Raw genomic sequence first — 21772 nt, 5'->3', positions numbered from 1 at the left:
GAATTAGCCTGCCCACCCCAAGTTATTAATATACATTGCTGACTGAGAGGATACCATTGGAACATGGCTACAAACGACGAACTGCCATTGCTGAATTTTAATATTTTAGTTTGTTGTGTTGTTACCACTCTTCTTTTCCTTGACTCCCTGTCAGGGCTGGAGTCAGAAGTGGGTCGGCAAGCAAGAAGCAGATTTTGTCAGAGAAGTTATTCAAAGAAACAGCATACAGCTCAGCAACACTTCCCAGTAAGTCTTGCCCCTATAGAGCAGTTGCCAGGACTGACGGTCTCTACCTCTAAGGCTCCTCCTTTCCCAGATGTTTCCCAAGCAGTCTCAAAACGGTGTCTGGACAGCTCTAATATCTGTTCTGCTCGATGCATCACTCTGCTTGTCCTTGAAGAGAATCAGGGAGAGGCCTCTTGCCCCCACTCCTCTGCTTCATCCTCTGAGTCGGAAATGCTCCCTGTCACAGGCTCTCCCTCTTCACAAAATCCTGTTGCCCCTTCAGCATCCAACAACTCTTCCTACACTTCTCCCTCTGACCTCTCCTCGGTTTTTCCACCACCAATCCCAGGGCTCTGAGCCTTCCTCCTCTGGGGTTTCCCTTGAGGGTTCCCCGGCCTCTGCCTCCCACCACTCCTCATCATCCAGCCAGCCAGTCCCCGACACAGCAGTGGAGGCTAGTCAGTTAGGATGCGTATTTCCATCCCAATGCCCATGAGGGCCTTTACTGGTGCCAAGCTCTGAGCTTTCATTTAAAAATAAAAGTCTCTAGCTCTTCTAGAAGGAAAGTTATGAAGCATAACTTAAGCACATTTAACTTGTACGCTTTCGGATTTACTATAGGGGATGGACTGAGGTCAAATTCTGCAGGAAGGACCAGCATACAGGGAAGTTATCCGTTTTGAACACTCTCTACCCAAAATAAAATGCTGAAGCAGCACCTGAGAGGATTTGCCAGACAAATGCCTATACTGAAACTGTCACCCCTAAGATTAGCACCAGTGCTTACTATGGGTCAGTACAGGTCACTGAAAGGTCACTCAACAAAAAGCAGGAGTGACCTATTTGTTCTAAGTACGGATAAGCAGGCTGCCATTATGACAAATCTTCAAAACTATCACAAATCATTTATTTGGGAACTTTTGAGGAAAATATTTGTCTCTATGACACAATTAAAATACCTGGTCTTCACAGTACAGGGAAGCAATCTCCTTGGATCAAGGTTCTGGGAGCCAACGAAAACACACACACTGAGAATCCAAGTGTGAATGAATCACCTCTGACATCTTTCTAGCCATACTGCTGAGTGCAATCCCCCCCCCTGCCCCCAGTTACATCTGAAATCGCAAAGTGAAAAAGAACTCCAAGCTATTAACCTCCGTGCATGAATATGCAAGACCCCTTTTACCAACAGAGGGTTCGTTTCTGCTGAAAGGATTTTGTTCCTTTATTATAACCACTTCTGCTAATAAAATTCTGACAAGCAGGAAAACACAATGTACAGTTTCAATAAGGCAAGAGATGATTATAGGAATAAATGGTATTGAAAATAAAAAAGCATTGGACTCCAGATATCATTTTTAGTTGTGTTCTATTGCTTTCTTTATCTCTCGCGAGCTGTGTTTTTGTTTTTTTTTTGTTTTTAAAAGAAAAACAACTTGCTTACAACTGCATAGCTTTGAGATCCTTGAACTATGAAAATGTCAGGAATGTCTATGTTACATATATTTCCATAATTCGGAGAAATTAAACCTCTACCAAATTTCTGCTGGGGAATTGGTCTTGATAATAAAGGAATAAACTTTGCTTGCTCCAGGGCTCTATGCTGCAAACCTCTCTATCTCTACTCTATATTTAATCTCAAGGTCCTTCCCCAAACTGACACTAACCATTGAATATAACTTAAACTTACAGCTTCACTTCCAGCTGCCTGTGCTCTAGGCTCTACCGCCATCCTTCTTTGCTTCTTTCTATCACATTGCTCCTTTCCAGATATCAGAAAGTGCAAGGCCATTCTCCACCAAGTCATCCCTCTTCCACACTGGACCACAACAGACCACATGGTCAGGGGCGTTGCAAGGGGGGGGCGGGCCACCCCGTGTTCCATAATGGAGGAGGTGACAAATTATCAAGGAACATTTTTTGGGGGGGGGGGTTGAAATTTGTTTTGAATTTGTTTTTTTGAAAATGCCTGCTCCGAAGGTCTTATCTTACTATACTAGGGATTATATAGCTACATATGAAATTTCATGCATATTGGTTAATATCTTGACCCTCCACCACCAAAATAGCTGTTCACTTGGCTGTTTTCCTATGTCATGAAGGCTGAAATTTCAGTCCAGTGGAGCACTTACTGTTCCCAACCCTAACCCTGTGGAAAGCCATCTAATTAGACTTTAATTTGATTTTGAGATGTTTTTAGGAGGTAATTTAATTATTGTTTGATTTTATACCAATGTTATGTATCTGGTGTTAGCCACCCTGAGCCTGACTTCAGCCAGGGAGGGTGGGATATAAATAAAAGTTTTTTATTATTATTACTTGTTCTTATTCCTTTGTAAGAAAATATGAAATAACGTAAAACCATTTTTGCGGGGGGAGATCAATGGGGGGGGGGTTGACAAGAAATTTTCCACACCGGGTACCACCTGACCTTCCCATGCCTGGGGGGGGCGGTGTGAGACAAAATATTTTTTGCCCCCAGGTACCAATTTACCTTGCTACGCCCCTGCACCTGGTCCCATAATCTACCAGTTAACTCTTCTCTCTTATCATCTCCCTCCATTATTTTACTCCCCAGTCAAAGCACACCCTCTTCAAACCCACGTTACTTAAGGCTACTTTGTGCTTAGATTTAGAACATAGCAGCTGGGATAGCTCAGTTGGTAAGAGGCATGAGACTCTTAATCTCAAGGTTGTGGGCTCGAACCCCACATTGGGCAAAATATTCCTGCATTGCAGGGACTTGGATGAGATGACCCTCGTGGTTCCCGTCCAACTCTACAAATTCTATGATTTGGTGTTCGGCTCTGAAATGAATGGAGGGTGTCTACACATTTATTTCTGGTGAGAAGCAGGGGGTCAATCATGGTTCCTATGGGGGGGATTTATATGGACCTACAGAAAAATGAGCTAAACAAATACAAGTTGTTGTTGTTGTTGTTGTTGTTGTTGTTGTTGTTAAGTGCATTCAGCACACCCCTTTGGTAGGAATAGGGAACCTGTAGCTCTCGAGTTGTTGTTGGACTTCAGCTCCCATCTACTTCACACAGCATGGTCTGTGGGCAGAATCATAGGAGTTGTGGATCAGCACCATCAGGAGGTCAACAGGTGTCCTGGCCCTCCACCATAGTTGGAAAAAACCATGTTTCCAATCCTTCATGGATTGGATAGCTCAGTCTGTAGAGCACAGTACAGTACTCTTAATTCAAGGGTTGTGGGTTTGAGCATTGCAGCGGGTTGGACTGAATGAAACTTGTAGTCCCTCCCAACTCTACAGTTCTATGAGGCTAGGTTTTCTGCTCAGAAGGTAAACAGGGCATTGTTAACACACCCAGAAGTGGGGTTTTTTGTTTGTTTTTTAAGAACTGAGGAAAAACTTGGACAAGCTCAATGGTTTCCTTAAAATATCTTGGTGACAACTATCTGTTCCGGGGTCCCTTTCCCCCAGCAGCCTTACATTACAGAGCACAGCAGCATGTATTAAATTGTTCAGGCAGTGTTTCTGGAAGCCAAGGTACAATAAGCAAACTTGAATTCCACAACCTATCTTCCTGTAAACAGAAGAATGTTCCCAGCATAAATTGTATCAGCTCCACACTGACCAGGGCTCAACTGCTTAAATGAAGCCCAATCCTAGATATGTTTGGCAAGAAGAAAGCCCTGGTGAGTTCAGTAGAGTTTACTCCTAAGTAGGCATTCGATTTTAGCATTTGTCTCGCCTACAACAGCAGTGCTACTTCCAATATTTACCACAGGAAAATTGGGCCAAGAATCCTAATGTACAACATTCATCATATTTTGCACTGTGAAGCCTAATATTCAAAGAGCACATCTGTAAAACCATTAATACTGCTACTAATGTACTCTGCAGTCCACAAGGCCACCAAAGGACAGTGTGAGAAGTAGATAAATGGCCTTCATTTTATGTATTTTCACAGGAAATGTGGAAGCCCTGACTTTTCTGTCAAAGCAGTTCAGGGAGATAGTAGCTAACACAAAAGCATTTGGGTGACTTTTTTTTTTTAAAAAAAAGGTTTTTAAAAGATATCACAGTGGTAAGGTCATTTTAAATTTTACTCTTAGCTTTGAAATGGATGCTGCAGGTTTTACATTATTTGCTGTTCTAGTATTTTTAACTACAGACACTGTTTCTTGGATGTTACTGTGAGCTGCTTGAATGTCCAGCAGACCTGGGGGCACATACATTCGAAAAATCAAATAAATATTTCAGTATTCACAAATAGCCCATTTTAACCATTCTATATTTTAAACACACATATATGCACACAAACAAACACAAATTTACACTTACTCTTTCTCTGTCACGATGTATCCATATTCATCCTCTTCAGAAGGCTTGGCATCCAGCTGAAGGCCTCCTCCCATTTTTTTTTTAGTTTCTTCATAGACACTTTTATCCTGAATCAAAGTATTCTTAATCCAGTGATGAAGCTCAGTCAGCTCTTTAGAGTCAGGTTCCGACTCAGCTTTCTTTTCAGCTATCAACTCCCTCGAGAATGTTTCGCTCTTCACATTTTCAACCCCAACCTTCACTTCCTCAGAGGAAGAGGAGGAGAGATCTAAATCCTCCGACTTCTTCATTTCTGTTTTAAAAGATTCTTTGGACATAGGCTCCTCAAGAAGATTTTCAGTTGCGATATCCTCATTCAGGAAATCAAGTAGTTTTTTACTCAAATGGTTCTCCTATATTAAAAAACAAAACAAAAACAAACAGTCTCATTCATAACAATTTTGAACATGCATTAATGGGGTATCTATGTGAAATTCAAGGGCACTAAACTAATAGAATCCTGAAGCTATACAGTGGTACAGTGGTACCTCAGGTTAAGAACTTAATTCATTCTGGAGGTCCATTCTTAACTTGAAACTTTAGCTAATGGGACCTCCCGCTGCCGCTGCACCGCCAAAGCACAATTTCTGTTCTTATCCTGAAGCAAAGTTCTTAACCTGAAGCGTTATTTCTGGGTTAGCGGAGTATGTAACCTGAAGCGTATGTAACCTGAAGCATATGCAACCTGAGGTACCACTGTACACGAGTAGACAATGTTGTCCACTTATGAAAGATGAAAACTGGAAATCACTTTAGCCTGGGGTGCAACTTTTGACAGCTCTTAGATTGCAGCTTAGAAAATGTTGCTTGTATTTTCCCCGAAACTGCTTTTCTCTTCTTAAATTCGACTGATCTCAAGAGGGCTCATCTTTTGGAAGCACTGAAGTATGTCTAAAGCTAAAGCATTATCATTAATTTCTTTTTGCCCAGCCTTACACGAAGGAGCCCTAGACATCCCTGTTTGACTCAGTTCAAGTCTTCCTGCTGACAGTGGCATGAGTCCACCAAGTCTTTCCATCAAGTTATGATTTCAAATTCTGAGTCTTTCAAATCAGCTAGCCTTGAGATGTAGAAACAGCCCCATCACTTAGTCTAAATTCTTAACTCTTTGGAGGGAAGAACTGTCAAAGACCAAATTCTGGATTTTTCTTCTGCTTTACATTTCAGAAACATGTCTTGAAATTCAATTAAAATCTGCTGTGAAGTTCCATTCCCATGAACCTTGTTAGGTGGCGTTAAGAGCAGCACAATAGGGATGCGGGTGGCACTGTAGTCTAAACCACTGAGGCTCTTGGGCTTCCCCATCGGAAGGTTGGCAGTTCAAATCCCCACCAACGGAAGTGAGCTCCCATTGCTCTATCCCAGCTCCTGCCAACCTAGCAGTTCAAAAGCACGCCAATGCAAGTAGATAAACAGGTAACGCTGTGACAGGAAGGTAAATGGCGTTTCCAGGTGCTCTGGCTTACGTCACGGTGTCCTGTTGTGCCAGAAGCGGTTTAATCATGCTGGTCACAGGATCTGGAAAGCTGTGGACAAATGCCAGCTCCCTTGGCATGAAGCGAGATGAGTGCCGTCCAGGGGTCCTTTACCTTTACCTTAAGAGCAGCACAGAAGGCCTGGCCCTACTCACACAAGCTGTAACTGGGTCCCAAATCATTTCCTGCATTACTGTAAAACTGTGTAACCGAGACCAGCTCTTTCTCCTCCTTCATTTCAAGCGCCATACACCTAAATTTTTCATGCATGGAAATCTTATGTCAAGGGATGCCTGGGAGAAATCCAAGACCCAATAAACTATTCTGTGAAGGTAAGCTCATTTCTGTTTACACCCCTTTTCTGTAAAATCAAGGGCACACACCATAACTTCAATAAAGGTGTGTTCAGTTCACATGATATAAAGGCTTTATAGAACCAAACCTGGATTTTAAACCATGTTATTATTGTTTAGCTGTACAGTGGTACCTTGGTTTAAGAGCAGCCCTGTTTATGAACTATTCGGTTTACAAACTCCGCAAAACCGGAAATAGTGTCCCGGTTTGCAAACTTTACCTCGATCTACAAATGGAAGCCGAATGGTGGAAGGGCACTGGCAGTGGGAGGCCTCATTAGGGAAAGTGTGCCTTGGTTTAAGAATGGTTTCAGTTTAAGAACGGACTTTCAGAACTGATTAAGTTCGTAAACCGAGGTACCACTGTAGTGGTTATTGTGGTGGCACCTGTACTGTGGAACTCCCTGCCTATTGACATTGGCCAGCCGGCATCACTGTATTCTTTTAGATGCCTGTTGAAAACATTTCTGGTTTGGTGGGCCTATCCAGGTGCAGGATTTGGTTATATTTGCTTCAGATGTTTTAATCTGCTTTATTGTTTGTTAAATATTTTAAACACTTTATTGTTTTTAGATATCTTATATATTTTAATTGGTTAATTTTTTTTTTATAAAAATGTGTTTTTTAAAAAATAAATAAATAAAAGCAGTGACCATTTTAGGCGCATCCAATATATGCGCGGCCGTACACATGCGCTTTTGCCAAACCCGGAAGCGACCTGCAAATGTCATAAAGATGTCACAAAAAGGGGTGCAACAGGGCGGCCTAATGTTTTTGCCAACATGGGCAGGATATAAATTTAATAAATAAGCAAACTAACAAATTAGCTGAGGCATCTATAGCACACATATCTCATACAGGTTTTTAGAGGTGAATGAAAATGCTACACTGAATTTGCTGGTGCTTTCACAGGTGGTGAATTGGAGCGGGTTGGCATTCACTGATGGGGGGGGTAAAGGAGCAATACTGGCAAGTGACAAAACATAATCCCCACCCCCCGCTAGCTGCTGCTAATGCCCCCACTCCCATTGTCTGAAATCCACTGATGGTTGCGAGTGTACCTCCATCTGTGTTCCATTGTTGTCACTGTGTTGTGAATTATATTTAGCATATCTTGTATGGCGAGCATTTGGTACGATGGATTGTTGATATTTACATTTAAACATGCAATTTACCTCATTTTTAGTCCTGGCATCTTCATTCTGTGCCCCTTCATCTGTGGGAACATTGAACAAACATGTGTTGTGGGACATTATAGAACATTATGTGTGTAAAGCAGACACTGCTATACTGGCTTTGCTTTTCTATAGATTGTGGTGTTATTTACTGTACATTAAACATTAAGATGTTGCCGCTGAAAGGCGAAAATAAAAGCATAGATCAGGTTTGTCACTTTGACTCCATTTGGACAGCTTGCTAATGGAAGATCAATAGAAGCAGTACTGTAAGAGTGCATTATATTAATTAGTTCAATAGTATGGTCGACGAATTTACCTCTGTTTACCAGTGCCTTAAAAAAAAATCAATACCATGTTTTCTGGTAGCATAGAAATAATGGCTACAGTAATAAATGCGGAAAGGCAACAGATTTACATTTCAGGCACTTTTCAAGGAAAAAAATGGATTTCATGTGCTCATCTAATCCTTTATTTTAATAAAGTAGGCACTTCAGAATAATGGTTTCTCGGTTATTGTGACTACTCAGAGGTAAATACAGGATACCAAATTGCCTGTTTTAGGATAGGAACAGGAAGTCTTTGTGAGGCTTATAAGCATGATAAACATAGATTTTTGTGCATCTCTCACATGCGTCACAAAATGACCTAACAATGGACCTGTTCACATCTCATTTTTATCCACAGCAATAAACTCAGACAATTTTTAAATGATCCACATGTAAATCAATGTGCTGTTTGCATGTTTCCTGTCACATGCATCTGCACGCACCTATTTGATCAATGAACACGAGGTGCTGTAAGGCTTAGCAAGAGGACTACCGTATTTTTCGCTCCATAAGATGCACCCGAACATAAGACGCACCTAGTTTTTAGAGGAGGAAAGGGGGAAAGCCCCGTGTTTTTGAGGATCAGCACACAGTTTGCAGCTTCTTTTGCAAAGGGGGAAAAGCCTCGTTTGAGGGGGTGGATCAGCTCACAGTTGTACAGCTTCTTTTGCAAAGGGGGAAAAGCCTCATTTGGGGGGTTCAACTCACAGTTCTGCAGCTTCTTTAGGAAAGGAAAGGGAGCCGTTTCTACAGTTTTCAGACAGATAATCTAATCAGCCAGTCACATGTCACTGGGGAAACAAACAGCCTCCGTCTGCAGAACATTCAACAATGGAGGCCTGGGCAAGGGGGCGGGGCGGAAAGGGAGCCTTATCTCTCTCCCGATCACTTGCTGATCAGCTGTTCAGCGGCTTTCTTTCAACACCCCTTCTCTCTTTGTAAAAAAAAAAAAAAAAAACACGATCTGCTTTTGGCCCCTGGGCAATTTGGCTCCAGGGACCACGCATTCACTCCATAAGACACACAGACATTTCCCCTTACTTTTTAGGAGGAAAAAAGTGTGTCTTATGGAGCGAAAAATACGGTAAACACTGGTGTGAGAATGGGGTGAGGAAATTGAATTCAGGAACACATAGGCTACTCTTACTGGATGACACATGTTGTTTTTTTATCAGGCTTCAAAACTATGAGTTCTCCAAAACAAATTGGTACCATGTCTACCCTACTTTTCCTGAATGGGTCATAGAATCATAGAACCGTAGAGTTGGAAGAGACCCTGAGGGTAATCTAGTCCAAACCCCTGCAACACATACTGATAGCTAATTATTTTAGCAGGTCACTTAAATCCAGTGCCTGGTTCACGAGCAGTGCCGGATTTACGTATAAGCTAAACAAGCTATAGCTTAGGGCCCCACTCTCTTGCCCCCCCCCAAAAAATATACTTCTTAATTGTATTTCACATCAACAATTACTTTGATAAAATACGTATTTTGTTATGTGCAAATGACTTTAGATACCTATTAGGTCCATAAATTACCATATAGCATATATTCAACACAAAAAACAGTGACGATTTGTTGTTGTCAAAGGACAGCTGGACATATAAAGGGCCCCATTACCTTCAGTAGCTTAGGGCGTCATCAAGCCTAAATCCGGCACTGTTCTCGAGGTGCATCTAAATTGTTTACAACAGTGCTATCAGTTAACCAAGTGAACAATTAAGCACCATGAAAATGCAGGTGTATCTTAAGGTGGCAGTGGTGGAATGAGTTAATTGCATCAGTTCGTTGCTTAGGACAAGGGTTGGCAACACGCAGGAATCCAAAGCCCAGGAAGCCCCAGTCACCTTTTCCTACAAACAGCCATCAGCTGGGTGTCCAGGAAGAGTGTACTGTTCCCACACTGCTAATAGCAACAGTAATATCATGTAAATAGGAAACACCGGGGAGCAGGCTTTAACCTACCCCCCACAGTACTCCCAATCCAAGGATGTTCACTGCCCCTATGTTGATAATAGCTGAAAAGAGACAGCAGTTTGCAATTTTAATGGGGAGGTAGATGTGTGGGAATCACATTCCCCAAACAGCTAACTCCTCCTTTAAATCATGGAGCAACCTGCACTCACCTAATTCCCCACAGCAAGTTGGGATTGAGTGAATAGCACCCATCCCACCCTCTGAACACAATATAATCATGGCAGTAGGAAAGGGAAGCTACTATTGGGCAAAGTGGCATAATCTCCTCAGGGAACAGATGCTGTGGGGCAGCAGTGGACCCCCCCCCTGGGTGTTCCTCCTAACCCCCTGCCCCCGGGACCGGTCTCATCTGCTGGAGGACAGAATTGTGGGTTACACAACATGTCCCCATCCCCTAAAATAGCTTGCTGTGGTGTTGGCTGCTGTCCTGTCACTAGTGCTGAAGTAAGATTCGCCAGCCAGGCTGTTTGACTTCAGTATGTGGAATGTGTCAGGGAGGAACCATCTTGTCCTTCACTTCAGGCAGCAAAATATAGTGGTCTGGGAAGCTAACGGTAAGGCAATGATAAATGGAGAGGAGCTAGCAAGCAGCAGGGAGAATAGGGCAGTGAGCCGGCAGTGGGACAGGTGAGCAGGTAAGTTCCTCCTCCTCCCATCTTTGTGCAAGGCTGCTTTAAGACTGAATTTCTTTAGAAAGGAAAGGAAAGGTGCCATGGTGGATATACTACCTTGTAAAGGGTGACCGGCTCTCATTAATCCCATCTCATAACCATCTTTTCCTTCGGCATCCACTCTCTTCTCTTCTGTCTCTCCTCCAACCTTCCCAGCGGCATTCTTCTTTTCTTCATCTACATCAACAGCTTGAATGGCATCAGCAATGATATCTGCCATCTCGTCCAGCTCTAGCGGGCTCAACTTATCTACATCCACATGATGTTTCTTCAGGTCCCTCAGAACATCCTGAATAAATATTTCTTAGGAAGGGAGGGAGGGAGGGAGGAGAAACTTGATTACTTATGAAAAGTCTGATGGTATGTGCAAGGAAAAGAGAAACAAAGCATTGTAGTCTCTGCTCCAGTCCTCAGTAGGAGCTATTTAATTATCTATGAAGTCTTGACTACATTATTCTGTGCTAATCTGTATTCATAAATATAGCCTCAGTAATGTTTTTTTTTTCTCTCTCTCCTCTTATTCAAATGTGTTTATTGAATAGTTTCAATGTTACTAATTCATGGGATTATCTTCTTATATGAATCAGTAATTAGATCACTTTTCTCACTGGACATGCCTTGCCCTACTGAAACAATTGATTTGGGATAAATTAGTGGCGAAACTTTTCCCAGACCAATATGGTTTATCCAGGAATGCCTGTATCCCTAGGACAAAAAATGTATTTATTTTATCACATTAGTGGTCTCTCCCTCCCCTCCCCATTACAAACCCTATATCAAGACTTCCTAACAAAATCAACTTATACTGTACTAAAGCTGCTTAACTATAGAAATAAATTATGATTACACTCAGTCAACCATAATGTAGTTTTTGCAGAGTAAAAATAGAGGGCCCATCAATATAATTACATATAAGAAACATGCTGTCTGCTGAAAAAAAATAAAAGCACCAGAGCTATTTTTCTACTAGGCGTCCCCAAAAGAAGCAGAGACTGTAAATAAATCACCACCACTGAATTATGAAGCAGCAATACAAATTTGACTTACCCAGCCATGTAAAGGGCTTAACTGGAGGGTGGGGGAGGCAATGGGGAGATCTCATGTGTGTCATGGCCCATCCCTGTGAAGCCTATCCAATACTGGCCATGAAACAAGAGGGTTCTCATCGGAACCCCACATCTTATCGTTCTACCCAACACAAATTCCCAGGTGGAGCTTCCCACAGACCTACCTGCCAGCCTCCAAACAGGGCAGGTGGTTCACACATCTACAACGAACCAAACAAAATGCAAGGTGCCCCAGCCTACCAACTGCCTTAAAACTCTCCACTCACAAGTTCCCAACTTGAAGAGACAAGTAGCATAACAAGGAGCAGCTCAGAGGAGATTGCCATGTTTTAAAACTGTCATGGACTGGCTGGATGTGGAGGAGTGGGGGGGGGGGGAGGCACCAGCCAAGGAATCCCTAGGGGAAGAAGGCTCAGAGCCAGGGGATTGGTGGTGGGACAACGATGAGTCGTCAGAGGGGGAAGGAGCAGACAGGGAGGAGGAGGCAGAGGCGTAGCAAGCCCAGGTGGTACCCGGTGCGGAATATTTTGGTCACCCCCCCCACGCTGCTTTGCCGGGGTGCTGGCAAAGCTGTGCCCTCTTGGGAGCCATGGTTCCTGTCCGTCCCCCTCCCTCCCTCCCCAGCTCGCTGTAAAGTGGCTAAGCGGGAGCCGCTTACAGTGAGCCAGGGTGGGAGGGAGGCTGGGAGGGGTGCGATACTTTGCTCACGGCTGCAGCCACGAATGGAGGATCCTCTACATGTGGCTGCAGTGGCACGATGGCTGCGCTCCCGGTGGCACGTCTCCAGGGGTGACAAGGTGGCATCCCGCCCCGGTGGCGCGATGGCTGCTCGCACCACCGGAGCGGGGCGCCACCTGTCACCCCTGACATGCCACCAGGAGCGCACCACCCCCACCGCCCCCCTGTTGCACCACCACTGGGAGGAAGTGTCAGAAGCAGAAGAGGTAACAGGGTTTAGTGAACAGGAAGAAGCTGCAGCAGAGCACAGTTCAGACTCTGAGCAGAATCAAGGGAGTCTGGCTCTCCTGCTGTGACCAGCTCCCCTCCCTTTTGGTCTCCTAAAACACACTGAGAAATGAAACAGGAAGAGTAGAGGGTTGTTCTCCACAAACGAAACCTGAGACTGCGTGGGGAAGACCCTTGAAAGGAGGAGTCCTAGTGGGCCCTGGGAAGTCCTTGCAACTGCTTCATCGTGGTAAGACCTCCTGGAAACTACTAGGCCGAGCTGTGGTTTGTTTCCTTGAATAAAGAGTTAACTTCACTGACCTCGGTGCATTGTTGCTTTGTTGGTGACCTACGCCTGACTCCCAGCCCTGACAAAACTTCCTATAATTTCAGTTTAAGCCCTACAGTTTTCAGCCACCAACATGCTTGCCCCGATTATATTTGGAGCCCTATCGCTTCTGCCAACTGAGTTCCCAGGTGCTGCTCACTGTGGTACTTGCTAAGCAACCATTCAGCATTAACCCAGCTACTCACTACCAGATAGCCAACTGCTTAGTGGGGCTGACCTGTCTTGTATATGCAGGCTCCTGCCTGGCTGGAAAGGACGGTATTTTTTGTTATTGAAATATAATTTAATATCTAATGATATATCCATGCTACTTTACATTTATAATAATAATTTATATTTTTATGACCTAATCTTCATCGATATCATTAAATAAATATGCCAGTGGCTTGTATTTTAACACAAGCACCCTGATCTCATTTGTTTATGCTACAATACGAAATGTAAATAAATGTTTTCTGAACTATATTGGATCTTCTGCCTGTTCAAATGAGAGTTTTAGCTGCGTTTTGTTCTGATGTATGTCAGATATGGACAGAGTAAAGGAAATGAGTTCATCAATGACCCCAAAGAACATAAATGGAAGATGACATCTGAGGCAAGATGAGAAAAAGCAGATAGATTTCTACAAAGAAAATCAGACAACAGACTTCTAAATGTGTTATTAACAGATGTTTTCAAAGGAGAAAATATTGAAAGATATTGGAGATGAAAAACACATTAAGTAAACAAAAGTAAGTGGAGGAATCTGAAAAGAGACAGCCAACAGTGCCAAAAATATAGGTAATAGACTGAGAACATTTTACCCAGTTCAGAATGAAAAGTAACCCATTGTTTCTTGTTACATAAATAAGTCTGCATGAGCTTGGGGTGGTCACTAACTTACCTCACCTCCTCTTTTGTGAAATGAGAAGACCACACACAAATTATTTTAAAAAGCATATCCATTTCTACTTTTGAACTATTTTTTTAATCTTTAAAATGGTTGTTTTTCATTGGTTTATTCTTTTCGTAAACCACTTGGAGGTTTCTTTGTGTGTGTGTGTGCGTGCGTGTGTGTTTTTACAAACAAGCAGTATATAAATATTAGGAAACAAACAAACAAACAAACAAACAAATAAATAAATAGCTGAACATAAGAGAGCTGAGTTCATTTCTGGGATTCATAGTGCCCCTTATATTATTCAAGGGGCTTAGGCCCATCTTCCTTTTCTCACCCAGAACACATACACCGCCTCACAATGTCTTCATCAAACCCACAAGTTGTGGGGGGTTTTTTTGCTACTGAGCCAAAGAAGGCACACACTGGCTTCTGCCACCATCCACGTGATCTTGAGCCATTTGAAAGGCTGCACCTCCTACCTCCCGAGAAAAATATACCGGTAATGGCAAAGTGGAGACCAACCTAGTGTTGAGTGGTTTACAGTTTAAGGTTCATTACTGTTCCACAGAAATGTGTATCCCTTTAAAAGAAAGAAGGAAATGAACTGACCTAGTTTTGCAGCTGTGGGGTACTACAGCAGGTGATGTTAAGTTTGTATTGATTTAAGGCGTATCAGCAATCGGATACATTGGATACACATAAGGAGGTCTGCGTACCTCTCTCAGAACCCTGGGTGGTGGGTCATTGGATGGGTCATGTTTCTGTAGCATTCTTGTAGTTAATGTAACTTCTGTTATTTTTCTTTAATTAAAACAACTCCTAATTATACTTTGCAGTCTCCTCAGAATGCCTTTTGTTGCACAGTTACTCAGTTTAAATACGCCAACACCTAACCCCATCCGTCAGCCAGTTAAGGTGCAGCTGCCCCAATTCTCACTTTCCTCTTCCCTCCCCATTCTTTTTTCACTCTTTTGCATCATCTCCATATCCTCCAACATTTCTCTGATGCAAATAGGGATGTCCTGTTCCATAATAATAATGTTACTATTTATACTCTGCCCATCTGACTGAGTTGCCCCAGCCACTCTGGGTGGCTTCCAGCATACATAAAAACACAACAAAACATTAAACATTTTTTAATATGAAAAAACTCTCCCTATACAGATGGCTTGGCAATCGGATAACTTCATACTTTCCAACATTTCTCCAATGAAAATAGGGACATCCTACCATAGCTTCCAACATTACTCCGATGAAAATAGGGACGTCCTAAGGAAAAGCAGGATATTCTGGTTTCAAATCAGAAACTCGGACAGCTTCTGTAAATCTGGGACTGTCCCTGGAAAACAGGGACACTTGTAGGGTCTGAGCCTGTAGGCAAGGACTGCCTTATCTTGTAATATATGCACAGCACCCAGAAGCAATGTAGGCACTTATAAATGTTAATAATAATAATAATAATAATAACAACAACAACAACAACAACAACAACAATACTCTATTCCTGGTAGACAAACCCAGCATGAGTTGTTTATCTTTTTGTTACTTTGGGGGATTTGTGCCATGTTTTTTTAAAAATATATTTTAAAAAAATGCTTTAAATAATGACTGTAATGAGCCCTATTCATTTGAGACATGGTGGGATAACATTTAAATGAATGAAACATTTACATTAACAGCCATAATTACATACTTCTATATAAAAGCACCCCATGGTGCAATCAAGCTTGCAAATATATTCACAGAAGCTAATGACCCACAAGCCTAAACTTATCTACTTTAGTCATCTGTGGCCTAAACGCTGTGGGGCGGGTTGAAAGAACTGTATTTTGCAAAACGCCTGTCACTGGTCAGAAGTAACATTTTCTTTACTTGACTTGGGTGAGCTGCTATTTGCAAGTCTGGGGTAAATTCTGTTGAAAAACCAAGTGGGTCGTGCCATGAGAAACCCCATGGTGGACAAATGCTTTTTGCCCAGAAGTGGAAGGAAGAGAAAGTCCCAACCAAGGAAGAGTGGATAACCAAGATCATGGACTATGCCGAAATGACGAAGATGACCGTGAACAGCAGACACCAAGATGATAATTCTTTTACTAAAGGGTGGGGGAAATGTACAGTATCTTAAAGATCACTGTAGATATTTAAAAAGGTTAGCAGGATTGTTATAACACTTATAATGTAATAAGACTAAAGTTAAAAAAGGATACAAATGAATTTGAAAAAATGTAATTAGATGCAACAGAAACAATAGATAAATATTGGAAACCAGGGGAGGGTGAGGGGAAGTCTGGGGATTAAAGTAATCTCAGATGTACAAAAATTGAAAATGATTTAAATGTATAAGAACATTGTTAAAAAAATGAAAATGAAATATTTTTTAAAAAAGAAACCCCATGGTGCATCTGTAACGGCATAGTGGGGCAGGGTAGCTGAAAATAATGCCAATATATTTCACATCTGGCAACCAATGCACCCCTTTGGTTTCAGATAGTATATGGGTAGATGAGTCTACAATGCCCAGGACAAAAAATTCTCATGGCCCTGTAGCAGCTATGGTGGCTCATTTACCAGAAGTACCGGTAATGTATTTAGCATTAACTCTAGAAGTGTATACTTGATTCTGATCAGACATAAAAAAAACACCTGCTGGATCGGGCCAATGGCCCGTCTAGTCCAGCATCCTGTTCTCACAGTGGCCAACAAGGATTTGTCTGTTCTATCCATTAAGGTCTGGAGGTAAGCAGGTCAGTAGGCAAGTTGGGAAACAAGACAGGAGAGCAGTCAAGTAGACAGGCCATCAAAGCAGCCAGCAGATAAGTGGGAATGGATGGCTGGAGAGCAGCTCAGTCTGCACCTGAGTGATAGGTCACCCAGACTGGAGAACTTCTAATCCTAGAATTAGAAGGAGTATTAGGGTAATTTTGCCTTTATGGAGCTGGTAGCTGAAATGCCACCATCTGGCCATTGGCTGAGATCGACCCCCAAGGGTCTTCTGGTGGTTCCATCACTGTGAGAAGCAGAGTTACAGGGAACCAGGCAGAGGGCCTTCTCGGCAGTGACACCCTCCCATCAGATGTCAAGCAGAACTACACAACTTTTAGAAGACATCTGAAAGCAGTCCTGTATACATGTGCTGGAAGCTGCCAAGAATGGCTGGGGAAACCCAGCTAGATGGCTGGGGTATTATTATTATTATTATTACCAGGTGCTCCCTCCAATGAGAAGCTACCACAATGGCACAGAGATAAGGTCCTGAGGACCAGAGACCCCAGTTTGAGATCCTTAGATATTTATATAGCCTATCTTAAACTCCTACAGCGTACAATTGCACAGGTCAATTATGAGCTCAGTATAAAGCATTGTGTAAGTTTAATATTGCTGTCTGGTGGGCTTTCCCCTCCCTCCTTGCAAATTGGGTTCAAGCCTGTGAAAACCTAGACTGCTGAATAAAAAAAAAACCCTATTGATAAAACCTTTCCATTTCAGTTTCATTTGTTTTCAACTCATTTTCTTTTCTTTCAATCTATCGTGTCTTATCTCCCTAGTTCCCTTCCCTGGGTTTCATAGTCTATAGGAAAGCACAGTCGTAATCTCAAGCAAAATGAAAATAAGGGGGAAAGAAATTCAACAGGAGAAAATGAATGGCCAGCAGCCCCACTCCAGAGTCCACTGAAAGACATTTGGCAGGTCTTTCTGGTTCATTAAAGAAAGCAAAGATAGAGAAATGGTCTGCATTCTGTGAAGTGTGTTGTTTCTCACACTGGGCAGTCACTAGGATGCTAGGAATACCTCCTGAAGATAAGCTTCTTGTTAGAGGAGACTGACATCTTAAGGAAAAGTAAGCTGAAAATACGAAGCATTGCTATTGCCAGACAACCACTGAAGATGAGAAGCCAAGAGCAATCACAAGCACAATTTGAAAAATATGGCATACGTATATTGGAAGATTCATTAGAAAATGTTTGACTGTTGGCAACAAGCTAAGAAAACGCTTGATTTGTGAACAGATATTAAAGAGAAAGAAACTATTTGGAGGGTGGGAATGCCTTTCTTAAATTGTCAGCATTGTACCTAAACATGGTGAAATGTTGCTCTGCAAGGTGATGCCTGTGGAAGCCAAACTGTTAAAATCCAATGCATTTTGCAGCATATTGTTCCCTGTAAGTTTTAAGTATTTCTTCTCTGCACATTTCTTCTAAGAAAAGGTGAAATAGGGCAGTGCATGATAATGAAATCAGCATGGACCTAGTTTGCTCTAGCAGCAGTCCTATTCCAGATACGTGCAGGGCCACCTGGACTTGCATTTACATTACAATTTGTTTTTTTGAAACCTATTATCAGGCAGCTGCTCACCATGAACCCTGTCACTTTCGGGCATGTACACACTGGGCTCTCTTCTGTCTAAGTAGCAACACTTCAATAGTGTATGGCATTTGGGGAGCAAAAGAAAAACATGAAGGAGAAGACTGCGAGAAACAATATGTAAAAACATGGTACAGTATGTATAATGCTTCAGGCTTCTACGAAGGGAGGATCCTGGCCAATGGTCAGCAGTGATGGAAGCTGTCATCCAAAACACCTGGAGAGAACCAGGTTGGCAAAGGCTGCTCTACACGCCAACATTACCTACCCCCCATTAATAGAAAACTCCACCTAACACTGCATATACCTCCCCAGGAGGGCTGTCAATAGTTACCTGTCATGTGATGTTGCAGACTCTGCCAAATTAAATTCAGACTATGAGGATCGGAAGAGCAAAGGCACTGCTACACACAAACACGTGGTCCCAATTCCAAGGCCCTCACCCCACCCTTAGCGTAGTGGGGTCCCTGTTTTCACCTCCCAGCGCTCCCATTGGCCGTTGTCACACAACAAATCTTCTTCTTCTTCTTTTGCCCACCCAGCAGCAAATGATGAGTGCCTGCAGCACTCCTACCACCAGCTGCTTCACATCACAACTTGCAGCCACAGCTGCTTAGCTGCACGAGCACTGGCCTGTTGCAGCTGAGGAGCAGGAGGAGGAAGCAGCCACTTGGGCAGCTGCTAGCACTACACATAGCCCTCCCCGCTCTGCTTATTGCTGCTGTGTCTTCATCATGCCTGTCTTCATCTCTGCACATGCAGAGAACATCAGAAAGCCACAGGTAGGCAAGCCAGCTCCCCATAGGAGTTAACTTAAGAGAAATAGGAACATAATGGAGCCTGCTTGATCAGGCCAATGGCCCATCTGGACCAACATCTTGTTCTCACAGTGCCCAACCAGATGCCTGTAGGAATCTCCCCCCACTGTGGTTTCCAGCAACTGGTATTCAGAAGCATTACTGGTTCTGGCCATGGGGGTAAGAGAATAGTCATCATGGCTAGCAGCCATTGCCAGCCATTACCCTCCCTGAATTTGTCCAGTCTTTTAAAACCATCTAAGTTGGGAGCCATCATAGCCTCCTAACGAGACCGGGTACCATTGTTCAACTATGCACTGCACGAAGAGTTGGTTGCATAGTCCAGGCTGCACTTCTGCAGCTCCTGCTCAATCTCTCCAGCATCAGCAACAAACCCTGTTTATCAAGGTTGGAAAACTGTGCATGTTTCGCTGTAGTGCAACAGGAGTGGAATGTAGCAGTCAAATCATGGAGAGGGCAGCAGGGGGTGCCTGCTTTCCTGGCTTTGTGTGTGTGCATTGCTCTCTAGTCTACTGAATTCCCCATTACATTTTTATCTTGGGTCTCCTAGTCTGGAACTTTAAGCACTACACCATGTGGAGTAGTGGGGGTAGGAGGCAGCCCCCCCTTTTTTGCTTGCAATATACTGAATAGGTGGCAGCGGCATATTCTACAGGTACTTCCTTAACGACAAAAGTGGGGCTATTCCCCAAATGAAGCTGCAAAAAGGAAACTAAGCCAGATCTTGTGATGAGGATACTCAAAATTCATACTGCATACTTCACAAATATAAAGTAATAATGTTACACTTAAAGAGAGGGGAATGTAAGCCTGGGTCGTAAAATTACCTAGATGCACTGCTGTTCAAAAGCTTGCAGGTATCTTAATAACTGCAGGCTATTCTTCCTTTGACTACAACAATGTATTTAAAAAAAAATTCTTTCAGGTAATTTCACATTGACTTCTCTGCACAACCCTCACAGAACTTGTGTGCATTGCAGTGGAATATGGGGAGTGATTTATTGTTTATAAAAGGTGCACTGTTCAGGCCTGCTCAGTCTCACTATCACGGACTAGCAGTCTGAAATGAATCACATGCTTCCCCTCCCCTGCAGCTGTGCATTGCATGGGACAATCAATGGTAGAGAGGGGACATGCCAAGACTGACCTTCTCATTGACAAATCCCTTGATAAACTTCTAAGGAATCCCGGTAGATAAAACTACTGGTCTAGAACAGGCATAGGCAAACTAGGCCCTCCAGATGTTTTGGGACTACAACTCCCATCATCCCCGACCACTGGTCCTGTTAGCTAGGGGTGATGGGTGTTGTAGTCCCAAAACATCTGGAGGGCCGAGTTTGCCTATGCCTGGTCTAGAACAATAGGTGAGCACTCATACGAAGATGAAATGGATCCCTTACCGTCTACTGGAGTTAGAGGGGCCTTCGTATCGCTCTGGACAGAACCAGGCACCAGTCCAGATCCAGGCCTCCTTATGAATGGTGGCCTCATCTCGATATCCCCTGGTTTCTCTTTCAACATTGTTCCATCAAGATGGTCAGCCTGAGGAAGCTTGAGTCGATTGGTATAAGGGGGAGAAACTTTAGTCCTGCTAACAGGAGAACTTCCGTCAAGATTTTTTGCCGCAACTTTCTGAGAGATATATGCATTTAATGCCGCCAACAGAGCCTTTCTGTCAAATCCGTCATCTGGCTTTAGTGGGAATTTATCTCTCTGTGGTTGGCTGAAGGATCTCGCTGGGATGTTTTCAGTATATTTTGAATGGGCTGCTGCTGAATGGGTTAAAGCAGGAGCTTTTCCTTTGGAGTTCTGCACCATGTAGTTGACGATGGTGTCAGGTGGGACGTTATCAACCTAGAAGGAAAAGGAAAGTTTGTATTAGAATCGGTCTTATGCTAACCCCTTCTAATTAGCCAACATGGGAACCCCATAAGAATACATAATGGTGTGTTTCCTGCTTTAACTTCATGTTTAAGCAGGGTGGGAGGTAGCCCACATTCCCTGTGCAAATCAGGGCTGGATTCTGAATCATATATCAATTATGATGCACATTTACCTAGGTCTGTTTATTTTGTGCTGGCGCAAAGGGACATTTTGTTTATCTGTTTCTCCCTTATATAAGTTGCTATGACAGCATGGAAACCCTAGCATTGGAGGACCAATAATTTATCAATCCATGCTTTGGTTTTTGAGGTATACAGGGCATTTTCTGTATACCTCGAAACTGATATTTCTATTCACAAGAGCAGGATACTCGCCTTCTAAATATAATGAAACATGATTCTTAGATCTTTTATCAAGAGACAGGCTGTGCGCAAACTCATGTTTACATGGTATGCCTTAAACTCCCACTGCTGGATTGGGAAGCCGATGATTATTTGTTTCATTTATTTAACCAAATGTATACACTACTTGGTTGTAATAAAACCCTTAAGCAGTTTACAAGAAATATTAAAATTATCATTTAAAACAGTTCGAAATAATTAAGTATTTAAAAAATAATTTTTATTAACAATAACAAAGATGATATCTCATCAATGCCCACATGTCCTGATAAACTTGCCTAAACAAAAATGATTTAAGCAGGTGCCAAGAAGAGAGCCTCCTTGGTGTCAATAGGCAGGGAGTTCCAAAAATACAGGTGCTGCCGCACTAAAAGATCAATTTCTCACAACTGCGGGGTATTATCCAGCACCTGTAGCAGTACCAGTTCTGCAGATCAGAGCATTCAAGTGGGCAAACATGGGATAGGGAGATCCCACAAGTACACGCAACATTTAGCTAGCCATTCAAAGC

At 42.8% G+C, this 21772-nt stretch overlaps 1 protein-coding gene across 1 annotated transcript in view; it reads right to left on the bottom strand.

The window, feature by feature from the left end:
• The window catches only part of PTPRN2 (protein tyrosine phosphatase receptor type N2), a 583237-nt gene that overhangs the window by 392421 nt on the left and 169044 nt on the right, over nucleotides 1-21772 (bottom strand). The window contains exons 6-9 of the mRNA XM_033165163.1: nucleotides 20377-20830; nucleotides 10613-10858; nucleotides 7580-7620; nucleotides 4538-4929 (exon numbers count right to left, since the gene is read on the bottom strand). Of these exons, the coding sequence (XP_033021054.1) occupies nucleotides 4538-4929; nucleotides 7580-7620; nucleotides 10613-10858; nucleotides 20377-20830 (1133 nt within the window). The remainder of the gene's footprint in view (nucleotides 1-4537; nucleotides 4930-7579; nucleotides 7621-10612; nucleotides 10859-20376; nucleotides 20831-21772) is intronic.

This window comes from Lacerta agilis, chromosome 12, assembly GCF_009819535.1.
Source record: "Lacerta agilis isolate rLacAgi1 chromosome 12, rLacAgi1.pri, whole genome shotgun sequence".
NCBI classification, from domain to species: Eukaryota; Metazoa; Chordata; class Lepidosauria; order Squamata; family Lacertidae; genus Lacerta; species Lacerta agilis.
Note: the sequence above shows the minus strand (reverse complement) of the source record. Positions and strands in the feature narration are given on the sequence as shown.